Source organism: Astyanax mexicanus, chromosome 16, assembly GCF_023375975.1.
Source record: "Astyanax mexicanus isolate ESR-SI-001 chromosome 16, AstMex3_surface, whole genome shotgun sequence".
Classification (NCBI taxonomy): domain Eukaryota; kingdom Metazoa; phylum Chordata; class Actinopteri; order Characiformes; family Acestrorhamphidae; genus Astyanax; species Astyanax mexicanus.
Window position 1 is genome coordinate 11,924,404 of NC_064423.1, and position 25,671 is coordinate 11,950,074.

At 39.5% G+C, this 25,671-nt stretch overlaps 1 protein-coding gene across 1 annotated transcript; it reads left to right on the forward strand.

The window, feature by feature from the left end:
* The first annotated feature begins 1,864 nt into the window (after positions 1–1,864).
* Positions 1,865–7,114, forward strand: mex3b (mex-3 RNA binding family member B). Its single transcript, XM_007258133.4, has 2 exons — positions 1,865–2,912; positions 4,216–7,114. Exons 1-2 carry the CDS (start codon positions 2,675–2,677, stop codon positions 5,586–5,588), a joined length of 1,611 nt encoding a protein of 536 aa, XP_007258195.3. The 5' UTR covers positions 1,865–2,674; the 3' UTR covers positions 5,589–7,114.
* Positions 7,115–25,671: the final 18,557 nt, after the last annotated feature.

Sequence of the window (25,671 nt, forward strand, 5' to 3'; positions counted from 1 at the left end):
AACTTGTTTTCTTTGCATTATTTGAGGTCTGAAAGCTCTGCATCTTTTTTGTTATTTCAGTCATTTCTCATTTTCTGCAAATAAATGCTCTAAATGACAATATTTTTATTTGGATTTTGGGAGAAATGTAGTCCATAGTTTATAGAATAAAACAACAATGTTCATTTTACTCAAACATATACCTATAAATAGCAAAATCAGAGAAACTGATGATCATGTGTAAAAACCTTTGTTTTTTATACTTAATGGTTATATGCCATTTTTAGGTCCTTTCAAGAAGTTTATTAGGTTAGTAAGCTAACTCCTAAATGACGTTCTCCCGCAGGTCAATAGGTCAACAGAGCGTGTAAAAGATTACAGTGCAGGTTGTGCGGAGTGAAAGGTCAGTGTGGGTATCTGCTCCGCTGTTCTGTACAGGGTTTCTGCAGGACTGCTGAGGCCAGGCCGGGTCACCGCTGCTGCTGAACTGGGCGGCAGCGGTCAGCCGGATAGGAAATCAATAAGCACATAAACACAATCACTGGAGGTATCAGCAAACCATGTACTTTAAATGTGTGTTAGAGTTGATAGAGATGTGATTGTTTACATACAAACATAAAGTGAGAACCACAGAGGAACCACTTTTAGTTCTCTGAGGAACATTTCCTGTAAATGGGCCTATTTAGAGCTAATGTATTGTGCAACCAAGTGTGAAAGTATGTGGGTGTGAATGACTTTTCAACCCTTCCATTATTCATTATTATCATTGAGGTCAAATTGACTCCATTTAATGTTTAATGTTACTGAACCAAAAATGTTGATTATATATTTTTTAAATACGACTTTCCTAATTTAAAGAGGACAGCCAAGAAAAAAAAATACACATTAACACACATTTTGTGCACACCAGTGTTCAGTGATGAGTGGTTCTGTTTGTACACTGATTTAAAAAATATATATATCACTATTTTATGTACATTTGTGTTGGACAATATTGAGGTCACTTTGACATGCAATTCATACAATAAAAATAAAACATCCTGAAACATAACTGTGGAAACATTTGGTTTTGTGCCGTTTGTTACTTGAGGTTTTAATTACTCTATGAATAGTGTGAGGATAACAGAACAATATATTTATCATGTGATCTGCTGGTGTAGGTCCACTGTGTTATATCAAGTCTAAAGTCAGCGCAATGTTTTTTTGTTTTTTTTTCAGGAAAATCTTAAAGCACTTCATGCTTCCCTCTGTGGACAACTTTTATGGAGATGTGGATTTTATTTTCCAGCAGGACTTGGCACACTGCCAAAAATACTTTGACTTTTTTTATTTTTTTATCAACAACAAAAGAATTAACCCCTAAAAATAGAACTCAGTGTGTGTAATACATCTATATAATATATGAATTAATGAAAGAAATGTTTTCAATGATATTCTATTTTTTTTTTGAGACGCACTACTAGTATTAATATATATATATATAAATACACTAAAATGCACTATAAAACCTTTACTACAGGTAAGCTATGTGTATATGTCTTTTTGTGTATACAGCTATATTTGTGTGTGTGTGTGTGTGTGTGTGTGTGTGTATTTATGGTGTAATTTTACACGAAATCCGTGCCGTTCATGTTTTGATGGGACGACAACAAAGGCCGGGGGGGGGGGGAGGGGGCAGGAGCGTGGCGAGGACCGGGGGAAGGGGAGGGAGAGAGGGGGGGGGCGTGTCCGGCGCGAGCCGCTGGCTCTCCGGCCGCCCAATCGGCGGCGCGCATGCAGATACCGGGCGGCGCGGCCCCGCCGCAGCCGAGCCTCCTCCCAGCCCGGCCCGGTGACGTCATCGGCCCATATCTCGCCCCCCTCGCCGGCCGTGTCTGTGTGTCTGCAGCGGCTCAGACAGCAAACAGAGCGGAGCTGCGCGCGCGGGGAGAGCAGGGAGGGGCTCTTTCTGAGGGGACAAATATCGGGAATATCAGCAGCACCCGGACATTCCTCACACACGCGCCGCGCCGCGCCTCACGTTTCGGGGGGACGATTGTCTGTTTTTTCGTTCCTCTCGCGCTCCGTGTGGATTTGCACTGATTTCTGCCCGGCCGGCCGGAGCCGGACCTCCTCAATCTCAACCCCCCCGGGCCCAGCAGAGCAGAGCAGGGAAAGAAGCCCCCCTCTGTTCCGCTTGTTTTCTCCAGCAGCTGATCTGTCGTTTGCTGGGACAGATAGACAGACAGGAAGGAAGGAAAGAAAGAAGGGAAGCTCGGCTGCTGCTGCTGCTGCTTTTTCTGTGTTGTTGTTTTTGTTTTGTTTTGTTAGATTTTTCCCCTCCTCTTTTCTCTCTTTTCCCCCTTTCCCAATTTTTCTCTATTTCTCTGCACCAGACTCTCAAACCTGAGCTGGTGCTGCTTTTTTAATCTTCTTTCTTTCTTCCCCCCTGTTTTTCCCCTCTTCTCTCCTCTCCTTTCCTTCCCTACCCACCCGTCCGTCCCTCCGTCACCCCTGTGTGCTCAATCCCTCCCTGCTCTGCTTTATTTCTTTTAACCTTTTTTATTTTTCTCTATTATTTCTATTTTCCTTTCCTTTCTTTATTTTACTCACTCACTACTCCTGCTGCCCTGCGGAGGAGCCCGGAGCAGCAGCAGCCGGAGCCCGAGCTCCAACCCAAACCCCAGCTCCAGCTCCAGCTCCAGCAGCAGCCGCGATGCCGAGCTCTCTGTTCGCTGACATGGAGCGCAGCGGCGGCGGCGGCGGCCAGCAGGGCGAGGCGCTGGACGACCAGCGCGCCCTGCAGATCGCCCTGGACCAGCTGTCCCTGCTCGGCCTGGACAACGACGAGTCCGGCGCCTACGACAACGAGCCGCGGAAGAAGAGCGTCAACATGACCGAGTGTGTGCCGGTGCCCAGCTCCGAGCATGTGGCTGAGATTGTGGGCAGACAAGGTAAGCTTTGGGATGGGTCAAAAGAGGGGGAAAAGGAAGAAGATAAAGATAATGATGATGATAATATTGATGGGAGTGTTTGGGATGTACATGCTTTCTTTGTTTAAGAAGCTTCTACTGCTGCTGCTTTCCAACCCCCTCCTTCCCTATACTTCCCTCCCTCACCGACTCCCTCCCTTCTCTCTTTCTCTCTCCTTCGTCCTCTCCTCTGCTCTCTTTCCCTTCTTTTTCCCCTCCCTCCTTCCCTTTGCCTTTGTGGGCCAGAGGCAGCAGGCTAGGCGGGCAGCCTTGTCTGCCAGGCGCCATGCATGCATGCACAAACTGCTGGCTCATAGGTTATTTAACCTACCAGACACAGTAGCCTACTTCCCTGCCTTAGCAGCCTATATGCAACTCTGCCTGGCCACGGGTCTGTCCTAGACTGCCCTGCCCTGCTTCTTTGTGGGGCAACAAGGCTGGGTGCAAAAGCATGCTGAAGCAGCAGGGCACTGGCATCACAAAGCTCCTGCACCCTCTCCTCTTTCTTTGTCATGTTATATCATCATTGCTGGCCCACTTTACAGAGCCCCCACCCAACCAACCAACCTCACCTCCCTTGCTTCCTTCCATCCATCCATGCTTCCCTCCCTCCTTCCCCATCCCTCATCCCATTCTCGTCTCAAAAGGGGGCTCATGCTCTCTGTACTAGTGTGGACTGGGTTTGTTTACACTGTTTACACCGCATCTGCTGTAGCTGCAAAGCTCAGAAGCTCTGATGATAATGTGCAATGTGCCATAGACAGACAGAAAGACAGACAGGGCAAGTCCTGTTTTGAGCAAGAGACAGATTTTTTAGGAAAAAGAAAAAAAATCTGCATCTGTGTTTTCCCCCCTTTCCTCCTCCTCTTTCTCCTCTTCCTCCACCTCCTTCTCCTGTGCTATTTTTGACCTGCGCTGCTTGCTTGCTGTATGTCATGTAGCCGAGCATGTGGTTTGAATTTGTGCCGTTCAGCAGCAGCAACAGCAACAAAGAGGAGTGAATTGTGAATTGGCTTTGGTTCGGTTTTGATGGCACTGGCTTGAGAAGCTCTCTGCACACAAAAGAAGAAAGAGACTGTCCTACAACACCACCATTGTTATTGTAGTCATTATCATTAAATCGTTTTATTGGTGCTTTATTTTTTTTGTTTGCTTTGTTGTGTTTGTCTGTCTGATCACGTTCCGTGATCACTACGCAGTACGCTGACCTAAGCTTTTCCCTCTCTTTTGCTCTTTTTTTGACCTCCCCGATTGCCCCCCCCCCCCCCCCCCCCCCTCAACGCAGGTTGCAAAATCAAAGCCCTGCGAGCGAAGACCAACACCTATATCAAGACTCCGGTGCGAGGGGAGGAGCCGGTCTTTGTTGTGACAGGCAGGAGGGAGGATGTAGCCATGGCTCGGAGGGAGATTATCTCTGCAGCGGAGCACTTCTCCATGATCCGAGCGTCGCGGAATAAAAACAGCAGTCTGAACGGGAGCACGCCTGTGCCAGGCCCGCCCAACCTACCGGGGCAGACCACCATCCAGGTGCGGGTGCCCTACAGGGTTGTCGGTCTGGTGGTTGGGCCCAAGGGAGCCACCATCAAGCGCATCCAGCAGCAGACGCACACCTACATCGTCACGCCCAGCCGGGACAAAGAGCCGGTCTTTGAGGTCACTGGTATGCCAGAGAATGTGGACCGTGCCCGAGAAGAGATCGAGGCACACATCGCCATGCGGACGGGAGGCTTGATCGAGTTCAGCTCGGATGAGAACGACTTCCACGCCAATGGTACGGACGTGGGCTTTGACCTGCATGGCCACCACACTGGACTGTGGAGCAACAAGACTGGCTCGGGCGTGACACCCAGCTCAGGCCGCAAGCCCTTCTCCAACTATCGTAACGACAGCTCCAGCTCACTGGGAAGCGCCTCCACCGACTCTTACTTTGGCACCAACGGTGGCACGAGGATGACAGACTACAGCCCGCCGAGCCCTGCCCTCAGCTACACTGCTTCAAGCAATGGCAACAATAACAACAACAACCTGAACGTGAACGTGGTCAACGGCAACGGCTTTGTCTACAACAGTGACGTCATCTCTCCAGACTGCGGCGACCTGGGCTTCGACCCTTCGCCAGGATTCGACCCCACTCCGGCTCCCCCTGGCTTGATTTGGTCCCAGTATGAGCGTGCCAACGGCACATCTACCAGCCCATCCTCCTCTATCTTCCCCGCCAACAATGCTTCCACCAATGCCAATGGTCTGCTGGCCAATCAGAGGAGGGCAAACGGGGTCAACTGTGGCCAGCCCAGGCTATCCCCGCCCCTTCACCACGTGGGAGGCAGCGAGCACCCACTGGCCCGGAGAGTGCGCAGTGACCCTGGTGGAGGTTCCTTGACCTTCCCCGGTTATTCGCCCAACAGCATCTCCGCCCTGGTGCCCTCCGACTCCTCTGCCTCTTCCTCGTCGTCCTCTTCCTCCTCTTCCTCGGGGACAAGCCGCAAGGGCAGCCGGGACTGCTCGGTTTGCTTTGAGAGCGAGGTGATCGCTGCCCTGGTGCCCTGTGGCCACAACCTCTTCTGCATGGAGTGCGCCAACCGCATCTGCGAGCGGAACGAGCCGGAATGCCCCGTCTGCCACGCTGCAGTTACTCAGGCAATACGTATATTTTCTTAAAAAAAAAAACACTAAATGCATAAAAAAGGACAATGGTGACGTGCCCCCGTGACTACAATAGCAACAAAACCACCAACTGACTGAACATTTCCCTACAAACTCCTGTTATTATGGCTTTACGAAAACTCATCTAATAATAACGACGTGTTTATCATATGTGTATATACATATGTATGTGAAAGCTGCAGTATCCAAAAAGGGACACCCGATTAGAGGGCTCCGGTGTAATTGTTTATAACTGTACTGTAGCTTGGGACAAATATTTTCAACATCTAATGCATGTTTTAAATATTAACGCTTAGTAATTAATAGTTCTAGTAAAAATAATGTACAAAAGGATGAAGTTCCGCCGAGGACGCAAGTCTCGCCAGAGGTACCCGGTTTTGTCCGTTCCAGTTCCGTTTGACTGTTAGTATAAAAAACGACAACTTCGGCCTGTCGGTTTGTACACTGAGGGAATGTAAATGCTAGCCGAGCAGGTGGACGCGTAAGTTGTAGGGCTTTTACTCTAACAGCATTAATAGACTTACAGCGGCGACAGTGGAGATTCTGCAGCATCAGAGCAACAACATATCCTGCATATATATACTACGAACAAAAAAGTGAGAGAGGGAGAGAAGAAAAAAACAAACGACAACCACAACAAGGAGAGAAATCCACATGTCGAGTTTTAAATATTAATTACATTAATACAGATTGAAGTATTTTATTCTTTTTTGACTTGAAAGATTATATTTCGTATTGCAAAGATGTTTACAAATATTTTAATTTAAGTTCAATGAACTTTTTTGTAGCTGGGTTCAAATATCTTTTATTTTTTAGTATGGCCTTATGGCAACAAACACTGTATTATTTTAATATCACACAGAGAAACACACACACACACACACACACAGCCGTGGATGGATGTTCAGATAAATGTTAAAAATGTACATTTAACAGTATTCTGTTGTTGGGACTGAAGGTTTATATAGGTTCAGCAAAAAAAAAAAAATCACACAACAACAACAACAACAAAAGTCTTTTAAATCCGTTTCACCCAGCATATTTTTTATTCAGTAATATAAAGCATATTTTATTCTATATTATTACGAAACATTCAAATGTATAAAACTTAGTAAGTTGGACAAAAGGAAACCGTTTATGCTTTCTAAAATTTGTATGAATTAGATTCCAGTGGGTATTACAGACTTCTGTTGCACCACTATAGTTTTAGTATTTCTATTTTAATACGTTTGTTTACCACTTGTTTATGTATATGTAGGTGAAGTTACTTGAGCGTAAAAGTACTTTATTGAGCAAAGTTTAAAAACAAAGTATATTTTATTTTATGATAATAAAAAAATGGCCTTTAACCTCATGGTCAAATACTAATATTATATTTGCTGAAACAAGATTTGAAATGTATCAAGAGTTTTATTTTTCTGACATTTAAAGTTCTACATGATAAAGTAAAACTTAAGTAATGGTGCTACTTCATGTTTTTTTAAGTATTTCTATATAAGTCCAATAAAATGGTACATGAACCTGAGGTGTGTTGCTTCACTTCTTACACTTTAATAATCCTGTTTTAATTGGTGTTTTGTTTAGTATGCAGATATGCTACTCAGTCATGTGATGTGTAGAGTCAAATGCTTTGTTTAATATGCTGCAAATATTTAATACAATCAAGCCTCTAGAAAGATTAAGTATTTCTTACAGTTTTTTTTTTTTGCTATTTATGTGTATAAAATGAGTTTTTCAGCAGTACTTTATTTATTACATACAATGAGAGATTTTTTGAGAGAATTATTTGAATTCTGAAATAGATATTTCCTTGGTTAAATTATTCTTTATTTACTAAGAGAACTTCTCACAAATCTGTCCTTAAAGAGCCTTTTAAAGAGACAGTGTGGTACCGTGTAGTACCAAACAGGGTTCAAGTAGTCAAGTACAGATGCAGCTCAAAAGATTTGAATATGATTGAAAAGGTATTTTATTTCAGAAATTCACTTCAAAATGTGAAACTCATATATTTTTGCACCAGGAGTGCAGGCATAAAGTTATTCAAAAGCAGTGTGTAAGACTGGTGGAGGAGAACATGCCAAGATGCAAAGTTCATAAAGTTTTGAGAGTTCAGAAATCAATATTTGGTTGAATAACCCTGTTTTTTTATCACAGTCTTCATGCATTTTGGCATGTTCTCCTCCGCCAGTCTTACACACTGCTTTTGGAAAACTTTATGCCGCTCCTGGTGCAAAAACTTAGGCAGTTCAGTTTGGTTTGAAGGCGTATGATCTTGATTATAGTCTAGAGTTTTTCGATTTGGTAAAATCAAAGAAACTCATCGCTTTTAAGTTGTTCCTTTTTTTTTTTCAGAGCTGTATATACTTATCTTAACTGCACTGTTAAGATACCAATGCGCCAAAGTCAGAGCACACCTGGTTCTTAAAGGTAATGACAACTGGCCGACTGATACAGTAAATGCCTTCTGTGCATTTCTTGAGCCTTCTTGATACCAAAGAGACACAGACACACCCCAAAATTTAGTTTTGATCGCTGTGCTATAGATTGCTATAATCAGGCCCAAAGGTTCTCACCCATCCCTAATAATCTCATTCCAGAAAACCACTTCTCCAGTTCCACTGCTCCATAGATCAGTACTGAGGGATTTTATACCCCTCTACTCCAGTCCTGGCATTGGGAACGGTGCTGTTAATCTGTTCCAGAGAGTCCTAATCTATTGGCAGCACTCCTTTTCTACAAGGACTTGTAGACAAGCTGTGTATGTATATGTGTGTATTAGTTTCAATATTAGCCTGTTTTGGTGTGTTTTTTTTCTCAGTTTTTGTCAGTTCCTGTTTCGGGTCTTATAACACAGTACATATATCAGACAGCCACATGAGCCATGATCTCTTTTACTCCAGAAGCCATACGCCTGCTCAAAAATGTAAACATTAATCATTTAAAATGTAAAAGGAAGCAGAATTGTTATATTGTTCTGGAACTGGCCGTGTTTTAGTCAAAAGTTTACCAAGCGCCTGTTTTTTTTAACATATTTTTTAAACATATAGACTTTAAATATATTCACCCCTAAGATATCTTTTCAAAAATGGTTAGATTAGAGTGTATATGAGTTGAAAGTAGAAGAATATTGATCATAGTTCATAACATGGCTTATTACTTTGACAAAATACATGAACAGCATCAGGCGGACTTCTTTTTTTCTTGATAATCACACCTCATGTAAATAAACCTAAACCTAAAGCCTACACTGAAAAAAATAAATCTGAGCGTTAGTAAATGTAACGTAATTAAATCTGTGATATTAACAACAAAAAAATATATTTCTACATTTACATGAATATATCTAGTTTTTAATTACTCCACATTTGTTCAAAATACAAGACATTGTGTATTTTTTCCTTATTATAATTTATTTATGTAATCCCAACAAATCTTTTTAGGTTCACCTGCACAACAAACTAAAATCTAGTTATATTTACTAGGGTTTTATTCACTACCTGTGTCAATGCTCTTTCTACAGTGCTGGTTCATGCAGCTTTCCAATAGGCTCCTGGTGCCATATATTTGCATAATGGGTGCGGCCTCTCCCATACTTACCATCTTTGTGTTGTCTGTTGCCCAAAGCTACCTTATCCTAGGCGTGCACTAATTATAATATATATGTTGATTGGCAGGTCTCAGTGTTGTAGAGCTGTAAGAGCACATTAACTTTTTTCTGTGTTTCTAGTCATCACAGTATGTATGCTGGATTTGAGCTACAGAGTTCACTCTTTACTGAGTTTACTCCTGTATTGCTCCATTATTATACTGTCAGTATTGGCAGTTAAATAAAAATATACTAAATATGTTGAGAATACCCATGGTTAACTTAAAATGATAAGTTATGTGAATATTGCTAAAGTTTTATTAACTTGAAAGTGTGTGTTAAAATAAAGATGAATTGTTAGTTTATTTGACTAAACAGATCAAATTTTTTAAAAGGACAAATTAAACACTTAAGTTGAGTTAACTCAGCTTTCTAAGTCAGCAGTGTACATGAGAAAATTAAGTTGACAATACTTAAATTTCCCATGTAGTGTCAATGGACTCTTTTAAGTTGACACTACCTGAAAAAGTATGTTAGCCCTGCTTGAGAAAATTAAGTTGTAACTATTTGAAAAAATATGTTAGCTCTACTTGAGAAAATTAATTTGTAACTATCTGAAAAAGTATGTTAGCACTAATGGAGAAAATGAATTAGTAAATACAATGACTTCTCTTGCTTGATCTACCTAATTATCTGATGCAAAAAGTTGACATGATTTTTTTTAAGTAGATCAGGCACACTATTTTTTTCAGTGTATGCTTTTAAGTATTTTGATCAGGACCAATATGGCCAATATTCCAACTAATAACAAAACTGATTTACTATACTAGATATTTATCCACTCTGCTGTACTGTACTTTTTCTTGGGAGAGAGTTCACTCTTTACTGAGTTTACTCCTGTATTGCTCCATTATTATACTGTCATTATTGGCAGTTAAATAATAATATACAAAAACAAACCAAATCCCGAATTCTCCTCAAGCTCGTTTCTGTGATGCGTCTTCGGTCGCTCGCTTCTCTCAACTGAAGCCCGTGACCGCACGGGAAAGGTGCGCATTCACCATATCTAGCTTTAGTTTGAGTGCAGGGAGTTTTACACTTTTTCTGTGGACACTATTGGATCATTTACTGATATTATTTGGTTTAAAACAAAAATGCTAGACGTACATAATATTGGTTGGGAAAAAGCTAATAGCACGTACAGCAGTTTTTTGTTGTTGGGAGATTTCCTTTTTTTTTTAAATACTTTCGTCATGTCATGTGATTTACTTAGACCCGAGAGTCAATGTACATACAAATGATTATGTATTTTGAGCTAATAAATAGAGTTATAATGGAAGAATAAAACAAGGAACTTTAAAGGGGATCTTATTTTTGAGGTGTTTTTTCCAATGGATGTCTTGCTTTACCCCACTGGGATCTAACCGCTATTTTTAGAAAAAGTAAGGCCCAATCCCATTTCCACCCTTGGCCCTACCACTTACCCCTACCCCTTGTTTTTGAGTGTATTCCTTAACCTTGGAACAGAGTTACAAGGGGAAAGGGTGAAATCCTCCCCCTAAGAATTGGGAGAACCCTTCAAGGACCCAATACGTCATCAGAAGCGCTAAAGTTCACTAACCTAGCTGCTTCTGGTTCACTAATTAACTTTATGGCATGGCATGTCTTCAGAAAGGGAGAAAATGGTGCAGAAATAAATTATAATTATTGTCCATTGTCCAATTCCTCTGTGTTAGGGAGCTGAAATTAGCTTTAATTAGCTTTATTTATTTATTTTTAAGTTCCACCTTAAATGCTGCAGCCCCTGCCGTCTGTTGCACCATTTAAGGTGGAACGGGAAAGTTGGCTAGTTAGCTAGCTGCTGAGTCAAACTACTAGCGATTCAGCAAAAATAAATTAAGTAAAGGTTACTAAAAGAAAGGATTGATTGAGCAAAAATAAAGTGAGTAAGGGTTACTAAAAGAAAGGATTGACTGAAGTTCAGTTTACTTATTTACTCTATGTAACATTTAAGTCTTGAAACTGAGTTGAAGTTACTTGAATTTATCTGAAATTAAATTTGCTTAAAAAAAGCAAATATAGAAAGTTGCTAAAGTTTTTTTCATAGAATTTTACTCATCATTTTTTTCAGTGTATAGTAATATGGTGCTAATCATTACTTTTAACAGGGAAAATATTAACATTTGTGGGTTTCTTTCCAGTGATTCTCGTACCCCTCGGTTTAAAGTGTGCATCTGGAAAATCTCTGTTTGAAGGGCTAACAAGCCCTATCCCTTCCCCTAACCTACCCCTCCAGCCTCAGAGTGCACGCGCAAAACAGAGGGGTAGGTGTAAGGGGTAGGGCCAAGGGGGTGAAATGGGATTGGGTCTAAGTTCCACCCTTGCTAACCTTTTATGGTTTATGCTGATGCGTGAAGGCGGTCCTGAGTAATTAAACTGAGAGCACAAGGTGCGATTTTGGACGTAAAATCCTTCCATCGGGTTCTAAGGGTTAAAGAAGGTGAAACAGTATCCGGGTCAAAGTAAACGTTGGCATTTTGTTTAGTTTTTTTCAGGCGCTGGTTTTGTGCTTGGGCCGCTGGAGCTGCGATTGCAGTGTCATGTGGTTTAGCATGGAAAGAGTGAGCTCTCGAAAATGTGCCCTGTTGCTGGATAATAACCGCACAGCAAACAGGTCCTAATGACCGGTTTAAAATGGAAACATCCAAAAGGGCCTTGCTTCACAAAAAAGCTGGCCCTCATAAAACCTTACTATTAGGAAACAATTCCAGCGCTGCGCGGAAAAGAGCTGACAAGTGCTTTGTCCAAATTCAGAACATATGCCCTCGGTCCAAGTCGCTAAACGCTGCTAAGCGCTGCAGCAGAAGCGGTGGAAGGCCGAGCTGCTGGGTTTTTATTACAGCCTGTTTTTTTATCCTGTCAATCTCGGCTTCCTTTAAAGGAATAGACGGAAATAAAATAAAAAAGTGGTTCAATATCAGTGTTTGGCACGTTACTTTGAAAAAGTAATTAGTTATAGTTACTCAATACTTCTCCAAAAAGTAACTGAGTTACTAACGGAGTTACTCCACTTTAAAAGTAATTAGTTACCAGTAAAAGTAACTATTGTGTTACTTTTTATTATTCGCCCGTCAAAAAAATCAATTATGCATTTACTATTATTATTAGAAAAATAACAAACGGAAATAAACCCAAAATGTTGACAAAAATATAATCTAACGAATTTCAAAAAAATAAAACGAAATTCTCCACACAACCAAAGAAAATTACTAAAACTGTAATACTGAAAAAAAAGGAAAAAAATGAAAAACACATCTGGGGATGAACTTAAACAAACCAAGTCACACTCAAAGGAATTATGTATAAATAAATAAAACAAAATAATGGACAAAAACAACAATCTAATGACCGTTAAAATGGTATTAATATAACAGCTTCACCAAAAGAGAATAGAGCTTAGATCGGCTCAAAAAATCGACCCGACCCAGCCCGAGCCCGAACCATGAACTGTCATTATGAGCCCGACCCGATCCGCCCCATAAACTGTCTGTTTTCGGGCTGTTTGAATGAGCGAAATATAATCAGAATTATGTTAATTAACACTGTAACATAGAAGCATAGAACTATTATTTAATTTAAATGATTTTTAAGAACAGCTACACACAATGCTGCAAGTCAAACACGGAGGCGTGCGCCCAGAGCTACGTGATCTCCTGTTTCTCTTTCATCTGCCTGGCGCTCATATTGTAATCCCATATATAGTTCTGCAGTTTCTCAGTGTTTTCTGTCGTATTTTGTGGCTAGCGCGAGCGCTTTACACAAGAACTAACGGACCACGAGGTGCCGTGCGCTCGAAAATGAGGATATTCTATCAGTAATTTCAGTTCGTTTTAGTTAGTTTTATAAACACAAAATACAGTTCGAGATAGTTATGTTTTTTCCTTTTAATTACCGTTTTTATTAGATTCAGTTAACACAAATGTGTTTTTCACTTTCACATTGTGATTATTACACCAGAGCTTTCTATAAAATAAAAATAGGAGCCCGAGCTTAACGTCCTTAATTCGGAACTTGGGCTGTCCACGGCCATCACTGATTTGATTAGAGCACGCAAATCGTCACAATTGTGCCTCACTTCACCACGCCAACCCACGTAAACCAACAGGCACAGCGGCCAGAAGCTCAAGTTCACCGGAAAGAGGAGGGGTTAACCAGGGCAAAGCAAAGTTAAAACAAAAAAAGTTCATAGAGCGGCTAAAGTAACGTGCAGTAACGGGGTGTCGGAAATGGTAACGGCGTTATAGTTACAGTCATAGTAATTAGTTAGATTACTCGTTACTGAAAAAAGTAATGGCGTTATTAACGCCGTTAGTTTTAACGCCGTTACTCCCAACACTGTTCAATATACAGTACTGTACGTAGAACCCTGACAGCAACTCTCAGAACCTTCTGAATACCACTACAAAAAGTATAGTTCTACTATTGTTACACCATATCGACACAGTTCCACTATTGTTATTAGTCAAACGAAAAACGAAAATGTGAAATTCATATATTATATAGATGTTTTACACACAGATTTTATTTTATTATTTTAAGACTATGGCTTACAGCCAATAAAAACCCAAAAATCTGTGTCTCAGAAAATTAGATTATTATATAACACCAATTAGTACTTTTGGCAGAGTGGGCAGTTTGCCAAGTCCTGCTGGAAAATGAAATTCGCATCCCCATAAAAGTTGTAAATTTGCATTTTTTTGGAAATCAAGGAACCAGAGCCTGGACGATGTTTTGAGATGCACCTAAACACTCTCAGAAACAGAGGGTTTTATTATGATGTAATAAAAATTAAATTTTAGGTCATATTTATGCAGAAATATAGGACATTCTAAAGGCTTTGCAAACTTTTTAGCACTACTGTATCTGGTTCTTCTTCATTGACAAAGTTATCACAGTTTGCCTTCAAACAGCTGGTCGCTAAGGTTAGCTAGCTTGTTGCTACGTTTAGCTAGCTCATCACTAGCTTTAGTTGTCTCCCTGGTAACGTTAATATTTTAGCTAGCTTAGCGCTAGCTTTTGTTCTCTTCCTGGTAACATTAGTATTTTAGCTAGCTTAGCACTAGCTTTAATTGTCTCCCTGGTAACATTAGTATTTTAGCTAGCTTAGCACTAGCTTTAGTTCTCTCCCGGGTAAAATTAGTATTTTAGCTAGCTTAGCACTAGCTTTAGTTCTCTCCCTGGTAACATTAGTATTTTAGCTAGCTTAGCACTAGCTTAAGTTATCTCCCTGGTAACATTAGTATTTTAGCTAGCTTAGCACTAGCTTTGGTTCTCTCCCTGGTAACATTAGTATTTTAGCTAGCTTAGCACTAGCTTAAGTTATCTCCCTGGTAACATTAGTATTTTAGCTAGCTTAGCACTAGCTTTAGTTCTCTCCCTGGTAAAATTAGTATTTTAGCTAGCTTAGCACTAGCTTAAGTTATCTCCCTGGTAACATTAGTATTTTAGCTAGCTTAGCACTAGCTTTAGTTCTCTCCCTGGTAACATTAGTATTTTAGCTAGCTTAGCACTAGCTTTGGTTCTCTCCCTGGTAACATTAGTATTTTAGCTAGCTTAGCACTAGCTTTGGTTCTCCCCCTGGTAACATTAGCATTTTAGCTAGCTTAGCACTAGCTTTAGTTCTCTCCCTGGTAACATAAGTATTTTAGCTTGCTCATTAGCTTGTCGCTAAGGTTAGCTATGTCATCGCTAGCATTAGTTCTCACCTAGGGTTGCCATCTGTCCTGTAAAATACAGAACGCCCTTTATTTGGCTATTAAATATTGCATCTCATATTGTGCCAATTTGTGAAGCGATTTTTTTCTTTATTTCCATAAATGTCCATATACGCAATATATATGTATTGATATAATTTTTTTTTTGTAATTATCTATTTATTTGGTAGGCGTCTCTTATTTTCATTTTTGAATAGTGGCAACCCTATTCTCACACCAGTAACATTAGTTTTTTTGCTTGCTCATATCTTAGGTTAGCTAGCTTGTCGCTAAGGTTAGCTAGCTCATTTCTAGCTTTAGTTCTCTCTCCAGTAACATAAGTGTGTTAGCTAGCTCGTCGCTAGCTTTAGTTCTCTCCCTGGTAACATTAGCGTGTTAGCTACTTCACTGCTAAGATTAGTTATCTCGCTCGTTTGTACTTATCTCTCCTTTTTTTTTCTTTTTGTTTGAAAAAAATAGTTGTGGTTCTGTTATCGAAATGTGACAGAATTTACTTTCTGCTGAATGTTCTTTCTGGAAGTCCTGCATACAGGTTAACGATGATTCACGTAAACAAAAAGTGTAACTCCAGTGAGCTGATGAAAAAGAGCACATTTAACTTAACATCGGACTATATATTCAAAATGAAAAGTGTTTATTGATTGGATACTGAACGAACGCGGGAGTAGCTTGGTTTTTTACTGTTAGCCAATCTGTGTGCAGATTTTAGAAACACAGAAAAAGGACTGATTCAGTGTGTTTGAATGAATTTTTGACGTTCAGTAACGATGGAAAAAAGGTTCAGTTTCTAATGAACTTCACCTCAGACAGAGGACTCGAACTCGGCCGGTCTCGTCCACAGTCTCAGAGTCCGCCTCACCCCGAGACCGAGACAAGAACACTTCCAAACAAGGTCGAGTCCGAGACGAGATCGAGACTGGACTCGAGTACTACAGCGTTAGCAATCAGAGAGGAAACCAGCTCTGACAGGAAGTTTCTACTGCAGAGGTCTGTGGAATCTTATTCACACCGGTTAGCATGGTGCTAGTTTCAGATGTAAACAATCACACACTTTCCTCAGAGCACCCCTCTGACACTGTATGACTCGCTGTTATTTCTAAAGATAATAAAGTAGCTAAAAGGTGAAAGAGTTAGCATAGTTAGCATGGCGCTAATGTATCAATTTTTCTGTTATTCTGCATAAAACGCTGTGTTAAACCGTCTCTATAATATGTGTGGATGCTACAGTGTGAGGCGCGCGTGTGTGTGGGTGGAGCGAGTTTAGAGCGAGTGTGTCAACTGCATGTGTGTGTTGGGTGTGACAGTGTGAAGCAGGTCATTTCCTATTTTTAAAGCCCCCCAGCTCAGCTCGGCCCGTCTGCTGCTGCAGCACACACACACACACACACACACACACTGGCATAGAGTCTTCAACTGGAGTACAGTGTGAACACTAAACTTCCATACACACACTTTACCCTATCACTGTGTTTCTGTCTCTCTTTGTCTCCATAGACCAGTTTATTTCTCTCTTTTTCTGTCTCACTTTCTCCCCATCACTGACATATACACACACAAGCTTTATGACTCTTCATCTTCCTGCCTTTATCTCTCACTCTCTTTATTTCTTTCAATCTGTCTCTCTTTGTTTCTCTTTGTCTCTCACCTTCTCCTTTCTTACTCCTCTCTATATTTCTCTGAGTCTCTCTTTGTTTCTCTTTGTCTTTCTCCTTCTCTTTTCTTACTCTCCTCTATATTTCTCTGATCCCTTTTCTTTCTTTCTCTCTCTCTCTCTTTTTGCTCTTTCTGTCCCTGCTATTAGCTCACTTGCTCTATTTCTCCCTCAATATGTGTCTCTCAGTCATTCTTTCTCTATATCTCTTTGTCTCTCTTCTCCTTTTCTCTATTTCTCTCAATCACTTTCTATATATCTCTTTGTCACTCTCCTTTTTCTTTTCTCTATTTCGCTCAATCACTTTCTATATATCTCTTTGTCTCTCTCCTTTTCCTTTTCTCTATTTCGCTCTGTTGTTCTTTCTCTATATCTATTGGTTTCTCTTCTTTTTTTCCCTGTATTTCTCTGTCGTTATTTCTCCTATATGTTTGTCTCTCCTTCTCCCTTTTCTCTGTCTCTCAGTCATTCACTCTCTCTCTCTTTCTCTTTGTCTCTCACCTCCCTTCTTACTCTTCTCTATATTTCTTTGAGTCTCTTTCTCTTTGTCTCTCTATGTTTCTATCCTTCTCATTTTTCTCTATTCTTTCTGTTGTTCTTTCTCTATATCTCTGTCATTCTTTCTCTATATCACTTTGTCTCTCTCCTTATCCTTTTTCTCTGTTTCTCTGTCATTCTCTTGTTTTTTGGTCTCAGACCCCTCCCCATCTCTCTCTCTCTCTCTCTCTCTCTCTCTCTCTCTCTCTCTCCGTATGTATGTATTATGGATGTCTCTCTGTCAGTGTGAGCAGGAGAAGGTTCTTTTTCATTTGATGTGACTCCTGCCACCTCACACTGCTGCGCTGATGCTAACTAGCATCCAGAGAAGCCTCATGAGACCCCCTAGCTCAGAGACCCCCCCTCCCCCTGAACCCCCCTGAATCCCACTTCCCCCACTTAGCAAGAGCTAGACTAATATCCACTATCTCTCAAAGCACCATCAGATTCTCTCTCTTTATTGTGAAAAATATACAGATGGTAAAACAGTACGGTCTTTCTAATAAAGTGGCCAGTGATTAGAAGCACAAGATGTAGTAGGTGTTTTTAATAAAATGGCCAATAAGTGGAAACACAATGTAGTAGGTGTTTCTAATAAAGTGGCCAGTGAGTGGGAGCACAAGGTATAGTAGGTGTTTCTAATAAAGTGGCCAGTGAGTGGAAGCACAATGAACTGTAAATGTTTCCGATACAGTGTCCAATGAGGGGAAGCACAAAGTATGTAAGATGTTTCTAATAAAGTGGCCAGTGAGGGGAAGCACAAGGTATAGTAGGTGTTTCTGATAAAGTGGCCAGTGAGTAGAGGAGTAAGGTAGATAATCGTAAGGATAATATCTACATGTATTAGTTAAATAAATAGTAAACTATTGCTGTGTTAGAAAGCAGGTGAATATGTATTATTATAGTTCTTAGTGTTGAGTTTAAAGGGTTAATAAATCATAGTTAAAAGGCTTGTATGGGATGTGCAGCTCAGACCAGCATGAACCCTGTCACCCACACCATGTTCCATTTATGTGTGTATAAACGAGCTAAATGACCAAACTGAATTCGGATAGTCATTATTTTACTAAATATCATCTGGAGTTTTATATGCTGGCTTGCTCCAGACGTGCCTGTGACAGCTGGCTTTCATCTTAGCTCTGATTTTATGACAACTCGTAAACCGGGGAAGCCAAAAAGCCAATTGAGTGAAAGTCCTAGGCTACAGAACAGTTTGGATGAATTTAGCAGCAAAGGAGGTGTTTGATTTTAAGTTAAGAAAAGACTAAACCATATTTAATGTTAAATTGATTTTTTATACAAAAATCCTTCAAATATCCTTCAATTCCATTAATCAATAATATTAGCTGATATACACAGATCAGAATTAACATTAGTTTTACCTGCCTAGTACTAAGTAGATCCCCATTATACAGTATATAAACATAAGGGTCCCCACAAAACAAAATATGAGTATGAATCCTCAAAATAAATATACAGTGTCAGGGGTCCCCACAATATAGTAAATGGGGTGGGGTCCCCACAATACAATATATAGGGTAGGAGGTCTCCAAAATTAATACATGGGGTAGGAGTTCCCACAATACTGTAAATAGGGGTACGGGTCCCCACAATACAGTAAGTAGGGGTAGAGGTCCCCACAAAACAATATATGAGGGTATGGATCCCCACAAGACAATATAGAGGGGTAGGAGTCCCCACAATATAGTATATGGGGTAGGGGTCCCCATAATAAAACATATAGTGTGGAGGTCCCCGCAATACAATATACAGTGGTAGGGGATCCCTAAAATCAAAATATAGTAGATGGGGTGAGGTCCACACAATACAGTAAAAAGGGGTAGGGGTCCCCATAATTCAGTATATAGAGATAGGGGTCCCTACAATACAATATATAAGGATATGGATTCCCACAATACAGTAGAAAGAGTTAGAGGTCCCCACAATATGGTATATAGGGGTAGGGGTCCCCACAATTCAGTATATTGAGATAGGGCTCCCCACAATACAGTAAATTAAGGATAGGGGGCCCCACAATCCAAAATATAAGGGTATGGATGCCCACAATACAGTACATGTTCTCTTCCACCAGTCTTACACACTGCTTTTGGATAATTTTAAGCCACTCCTGGTGCAAAAATTCAAGAAGTTCAGCTTGATTTGATGGCTTGTGATCATAAAGCTTCCCCTTGATTATATTACAAAGCTTTTCAATTTGGTAAAATCAAAGAACTTATATTTTTTAAGTGATCTTTTATTTTTTTTTGTCCAGAGCTGTGTATGTGGAAGACTGAGAGCTTAATCTGCTGAAATGCCTTTAGCCATTTTGACATATGAACTTCAGAAAATGTCAGAAGAATCAGGTCTGCACATTATCCGCCGCTGCCCTTTCACACATGTAGTGTATAGCTAGAGATTTACTGTGTAGATTTTCTTTGTAGCTCGTGCAGAAGGCTCTATTCACACATAAACTTAATCGGACATTACCCAACTTTTTCCAACTTTTTAGTGGGCTGGGAGGATATAGAGTAAATGTCTGAAAAAAGCATCATGCATCATGTTATCATGCATGTGTGAAAAGGGCAGTAATGTTATTTAATGCGTCATGTATTTTTAATACATTTAAAGTGATTTAAACAATTAAAATGTCTACAAAAATGTTAATTATTATATTATTATAAGTATTTTTTGCATGTTTTTGCAATGCACTGATGTTTTCTCAAATACAATCCTCTATCCTTAAATATAGTCTAAATATCTAATATCTCTCATTTTCAGATTATTTAAAAGTAATTTCATAAGAATGAACATGTTGCACTTATTTTTTTTAATGATTTAATTGCATAGGCAGATAATTTTCAGGAAATAAAAGATAATTTAGTTTTCATCAGATTAAAACAAGAAAAAACTATCTTAAATATTCTTATAACATTCTGACAAAAATGCAACATGTTAGATATTTAAACTAGAATAAATATCTAACTGAAGCTGTGTTTTTTTCAGGAAATGCACTTTTTTAATTACAGTATGATATAGTTGGTATAACTAATTTCATAAGAATGAACAACATGCCCTTGTTTGAACGTTTTTTTTTAATAATTTAATTGCACAAATATGTTAATTATTATATTCACAAGTATTTTTGCATCTAATATCTCTCATTTTGAGATTATTTAAAAGTTCATAATTAATATGATAATATAATAATTACATAAGAATGAACAACATGTCTTTGCACTTATTTGAACTTGTTTGTTTTAAATGATTTAATTGCATAGGCAGATAATTTTGTTGGATTCAGAAAATAAAAGTTAATTTAGTTTTCATCAGATTAAAACGAGAAAAAACTAACTTGAATATTCCTATAACATTCTGACAACAATGCAAACATGTTAGATATTCAAACTAGAATAAATATCTAACTGAAACTGTGTTTTTTGTCTGGAAATGCACTTTTTTAATTACAATATTAAGTTTGGTATAACTAATTTCATAAGAATAAACAACATGCACTTGTTTGAACTTCTTTTAAATTATTTAATTGATCAAAAATGTTAATTATTATATTTAAAAGTATTTCTTGCATGTTTTTGCAATGCACTGATATTATTTAGCTGCACTGCAATGTAGACTAAATATCTAATATCTCTTATTTTCAGATTATTCAAAAGTAGTTTCATAATTCACTCATTTGAACTTGTTTTAAATTATTTAAATTATTTAAACAGCGTCTTAATCAGCCCAGGTGAACTTAATAGATGGGAAGAGCCCGACGAGCCTCAGAGCTCATGTTCATTTTCAATCCATATTTCGGAAGAAATTGAACAATACGTGAAGTGGATGGAATTTGTTCTTGGTGGAAACTGCTTCTGCTTGTCCAATCTCTTTCAATTTAGCCATCGCTCCTCTTCTCTTTTCTTGGAAAGTCTCTCATCAATGGTATAATAGTTTTGAGTTTTTCATTATAGCTTAATTGTATTTTGATTTGACCTTTCTTCCTCATATTCAGTTAATTTTAAGTAGTTTTAGTTTAGTTTTCATTAGTTTTAGTATTAGTTTTAGTTTTTTTTACACTTTGGGTTATTTCTGCACTGTAAGCCCGGATAAGTTGAATTTACTTGAAAAAGTTTGAGGAAACCGGTTGCCTTAAAAAGTTAAGTAATGGGTAAAGAAAACGTAAGTTACAATAAATTAAAACATCAAGTTATTACAACTAAAGGGAAAGTTGATTTAACCTTTTTATTTTTGTTATACTGTAAGACCAGACAAGTCAGATTAGATAACTTTTTTAAGGCAGCTGGTTTGCTCAATTTTTTTAAGTAATGGGGAATGAAAACTTAAGTTAGCATAACTTAAAACATCAAGTTATTACAACTAAAGGGAAAGTTGATTTAACCTTCTTAGTTTTGTTATACTGTAAGCCCGGATAAGTTGATTTTACTTTACTTTTTTAAGAAAGCAGGTTTCGTCAATTTTTTTAAGTAACAGGGAATGAAAACTTGAGTTAGCATAAATTAAAACATCAAGTTATTACAACTAAAGGGAAACTTAAGGGATTTATTTGTAAGGTAGCCCAGGGGGAATCACTACACACTGATGGTGAGTGTTAGTCAGAAACTGTTGGACACACCCAAAAATCTATCCATGAGACACACATCATCACACCAGGGAGAAAAAAACATACATCAAACTCAGAAACCAATAAACCTTACAGGTTTTACCCATTTTTACTAGAATGACCTACTCAAAAACACTTAAATCTTTGTTATTTAAAAAAATAACAAAGATAAAAAATGAAGCATATTCTACCTATAATTTCAGTTAGTTTCAGTTAGTTTTATAAACATTCAATTCAGGTCCAGTTAGTTACTGTTTTTTTTCTTTTGATTACCGTTTTAATTAGTTTCAGTTAACGTTGTTATTTCGTTATATTTTCGTTACTGATAATAACCTTGTCCCTCGTTCCCAGAAACACACTTTCTCCCCCTCTGAAGTTGAGCTGGCAGTGCCTGACCCTACCACGGCTCATGGTTTTATGATGCGACATATGTTGAGGCTTGTTCGGTGGCAGAAAGTGTGGTTAGGGCTGCAGCGCTGCTTTGATTTACACTCTACAGACACACGAAAGTAGTGGTTGACTGTAACCCTCCAATCCTGTAATTTGATGTCTGAGACCTATAGTTAGGCATGATAAGGTGAGCTGCATGCCTCCGAGCCAAGGAACCTTTATGGAGTCTACAGTTGTTTCAGGTTAAAAGTGGCGTAGCTGCGATTAGAGCTGGAGAAAGTGATAAAAACTTGTGACAAGTAAGCTCTCAGATTCAGTATAGAGTGCAAGAAAATGATCTACATTAAGATTTTAACTTTACGTTACGTTTTTTTTCCCATTTTCTCCCAATTTAGCCTTAGGACAATTGTCCCACCCATTCATTAATTCATTCATTGCTACTAACTGTACTACTCAACTGTATATCCCCCATTACTGGTGATGCCACAATTCAAGGAATGCAAAAACAGCCATGCCTTTTTTATACCTTTATCCTTTAGCTATGCTCGCTTGTAACTTGTAACACTCAGTTGCTCAGCTGTACTTCCTCCTACACTATTAATTTTCCAACTCCAGGAGGGTGAAGACTAACACATGCCTCCTACGATACTTGTGAAGTCACCCACCTCCTCTTTTCAACCTGCTGCTGATGTAGCCAAAGCACTCGAAAGAAAGTGCAGTGATTCGTTTGCCTTGTGTTAATCATCACCTAGAAAGCACCATCTACCTACCCAGACAGCAAGACCAATTGTGCTCTGGCAGCTGATGGCAAGATGCATGACCAGGATTCGAACCAGCAATGTCATGACCATAGTGGCAGTGCCTTAGTCTGCTGGAGCACTCGGAGCCCCCGCAATCATGTTTTTTGTGCAGCATGTGGTTTGGCATTGACCTGTTGACAGGCGTTGACAAAACATGGATGTCCCTGGAAATCTTGAAGGCAGGATTGGAATGGCCAATGTTTAAGCAATAAAAGCAACATATGAAAAAGATAAGGCTGATTAAATGGATTTGCTCCTGGTATGAAGTACAAGACATCCTCAGACAAACAGCTTTCCACCATGCTGAGATGGAGAAGTGCTTTTTGGTGGCGAAGATTAGCGGAGGAAATTGTTACAGGGTTTGCGAGGAGAGAGCCAACGACCGGCCGAGTCAATCACTGCCACGGTGGATTGCACTGGAGCATGATTACTGTTTGTTCCTCTTCTCTTAAGTGCGACATTTTATCACAAAACCACATGCACTAACACTGGAAGCAAGAAGAAAGGGAATAAGCGCCGCAGAAAAAAGGGGGTCTCATCCAGGATCAGTACATTGGAAATTAAGTGTTCAAACGTCAGATGTTTAAGCATAATGAAAGAAAAGAAAAACTAGAAAAAGCCATACCAACAGTCAGCTCCAAATACAAGAACATCATCATCAAATAAAACCTTGTACCCAGAAGGAATTAACCAACAGGAATGACATTTGATGTGTACAGTGTCTATATCACACTGACATGGGTATAATGTATCATGATGACTCATCTTCATTGATGAGAAGACATCTCAAGAACTTGCCTTAAAGGCGCAGCTGCATCTCCAGACCTATGCCTTCATCTTCATTGATGAGAAGACATCTCAAGAACTTGCCTTAAAGGCGCAGCTGCATCTCCAGACCTATGCCTTCATCTTCATTGATGAGAAGACATCTCAAGAACTTGCCTTAAAGGCGCAGCTGCATCTCCAGACCTATGCCTCACTGGAAAGGTGTGAGATGTTAGTTATTATACATGCTATCAGTACCTCATCCTATTGCAAAACCTGCAGGAACCATTGAGCAGCATGGGATGGAGAAATGCATTAAGGCATATACTGTAGGTACCATATGACATTCTGCTGCACATTTGCACACATGTTGCAACTGGGCCTGTAAATCCTCTACACTCATAGTTTACCATAGCTGGCATCCCAGCTGTTCTCATAAATGCTTTATTAATGATAAATCTGGCAACCAAGCAGGCCAAGGTCAGAACTTTGACTTGGTCTTGAATTTCCTCCATTTCTACACAATCTGTCTAAAAAGTGGACTCTTTAGCGATGGTTTTGTAAACTTTTCCAGCCTGATGAATATCAACTCTTTTTCTGAGGTCATGTGCCAGGATAGGTTGTGAAGAGCAGACTTTGATAAATCCCTGTTCTTTAAATAAATTATTTAAATCCCTTCTTTCAGTTCAGTGACGTGCTCCATGTCAAAGTCTACCAACTGGAGAAAAATGAGTTTGAGTGCTTCATACAGGCATGTCTATTTGTAACATCTTTATCTGAAAGTAGCCTCTAAGAGCCTTTTTATAAGGCAGCAGTGAAGCACTTTTGCTTTTATTTGTGGGAAACCCCTGTGTCTAATCAGACCACACCTGTAACCATTTACATGTACATAACTGAATGCTATGTTTTGCAGGAATCTGGGATATGTTATTTTTTGTCAGTAAGTTATAAACTCATAATAATCTACCAGCCCACATAAAACCAACAGAAAATTGAATGTGTTTCTTCAATACAGTTCTTATGCATTTGGACTTCTTCTTCTTCTTTTTATAACCGTTCCTTCTCAGTTACTTTAGCGCCTAATTTGTTCTGGGTTTATTCAGATTCTATTCTGTTGGTTCAGTTGTTTCTGTACTTTGCCATAGCTCACACCTCTCTCACTTCAGATTTGCAGTGTTTTGTATTATGCTAAAGATCCAAGAAGAGAAGAACAGGGTCTAACACACTTCGCTTCCAGTGCTGAGAGATGCTGGATGGAATAAGAAGCTCCACTGTGGTTCTTTAGAGAACTTCAGGACTGGAGGAGGCTTTGGACTTTATACTTGATGCCTTAAATCTTCTGAAATAGATCATGGTTGGACTTCAAGAAAAAAAAAACTTCCATGGTTTAGCCTTCCCTTAAAAGGTTCTTCAGGGAACCAAATCTCCTTTCCTCTATATGCCCAGAAAATCCTTGCACATTACAGAGCTGCTATAGAGATATTGACACTATTCCAACTTACACAGCTTTTGATTGGATGCATGTTTTTCACATAGCAACACATCACACCTTTGAACGTTTGTGTGCTATATGAATGTGTGAACAAAAATTTTAAAGGCCTTCAAATGTTACAATGATACAAAAATCCTGGTAAAACCAGCCATCAACATGGGGTACCACAGCAGCCACCTAGGATACTTTCACAACCATCAATCCACCAACTCCTAGCAACCCCTAGCAGCCCCCTAGCAAGACTAAAGCAACCACTTATCAACACTTATCATTTAGCAACATCATAGATATAAGAATACCAACCACCTAGCAACACCACAGCAACCACTTTGCCCCACCAACTCAACCACCTGGCAACCTAAAGTAGACACCTAGCAACACTATAACTATAGCACCAGACAACTACTGAACAACATGGTAGTGTCCTCCTGAAAAACCCTAGTAATAACATAGAAACACAGAAG

Coding starts and splice junctions, on each gene's coding strand:
- mex3b (XM_007258133.4), top strand. CDS start 2,675: ATGCCGAGCTCTCTGTTCGCTGACATGGAGCGCAGCGGCGGCGGCGGC. Junction 2,913..4,215: donor TGAGATTGTGGGCAGACAAG/GTAAGCTTTGGG, acceptor CCCTCAACGCAG/GTTGCAAAATCAAAGCCCTG.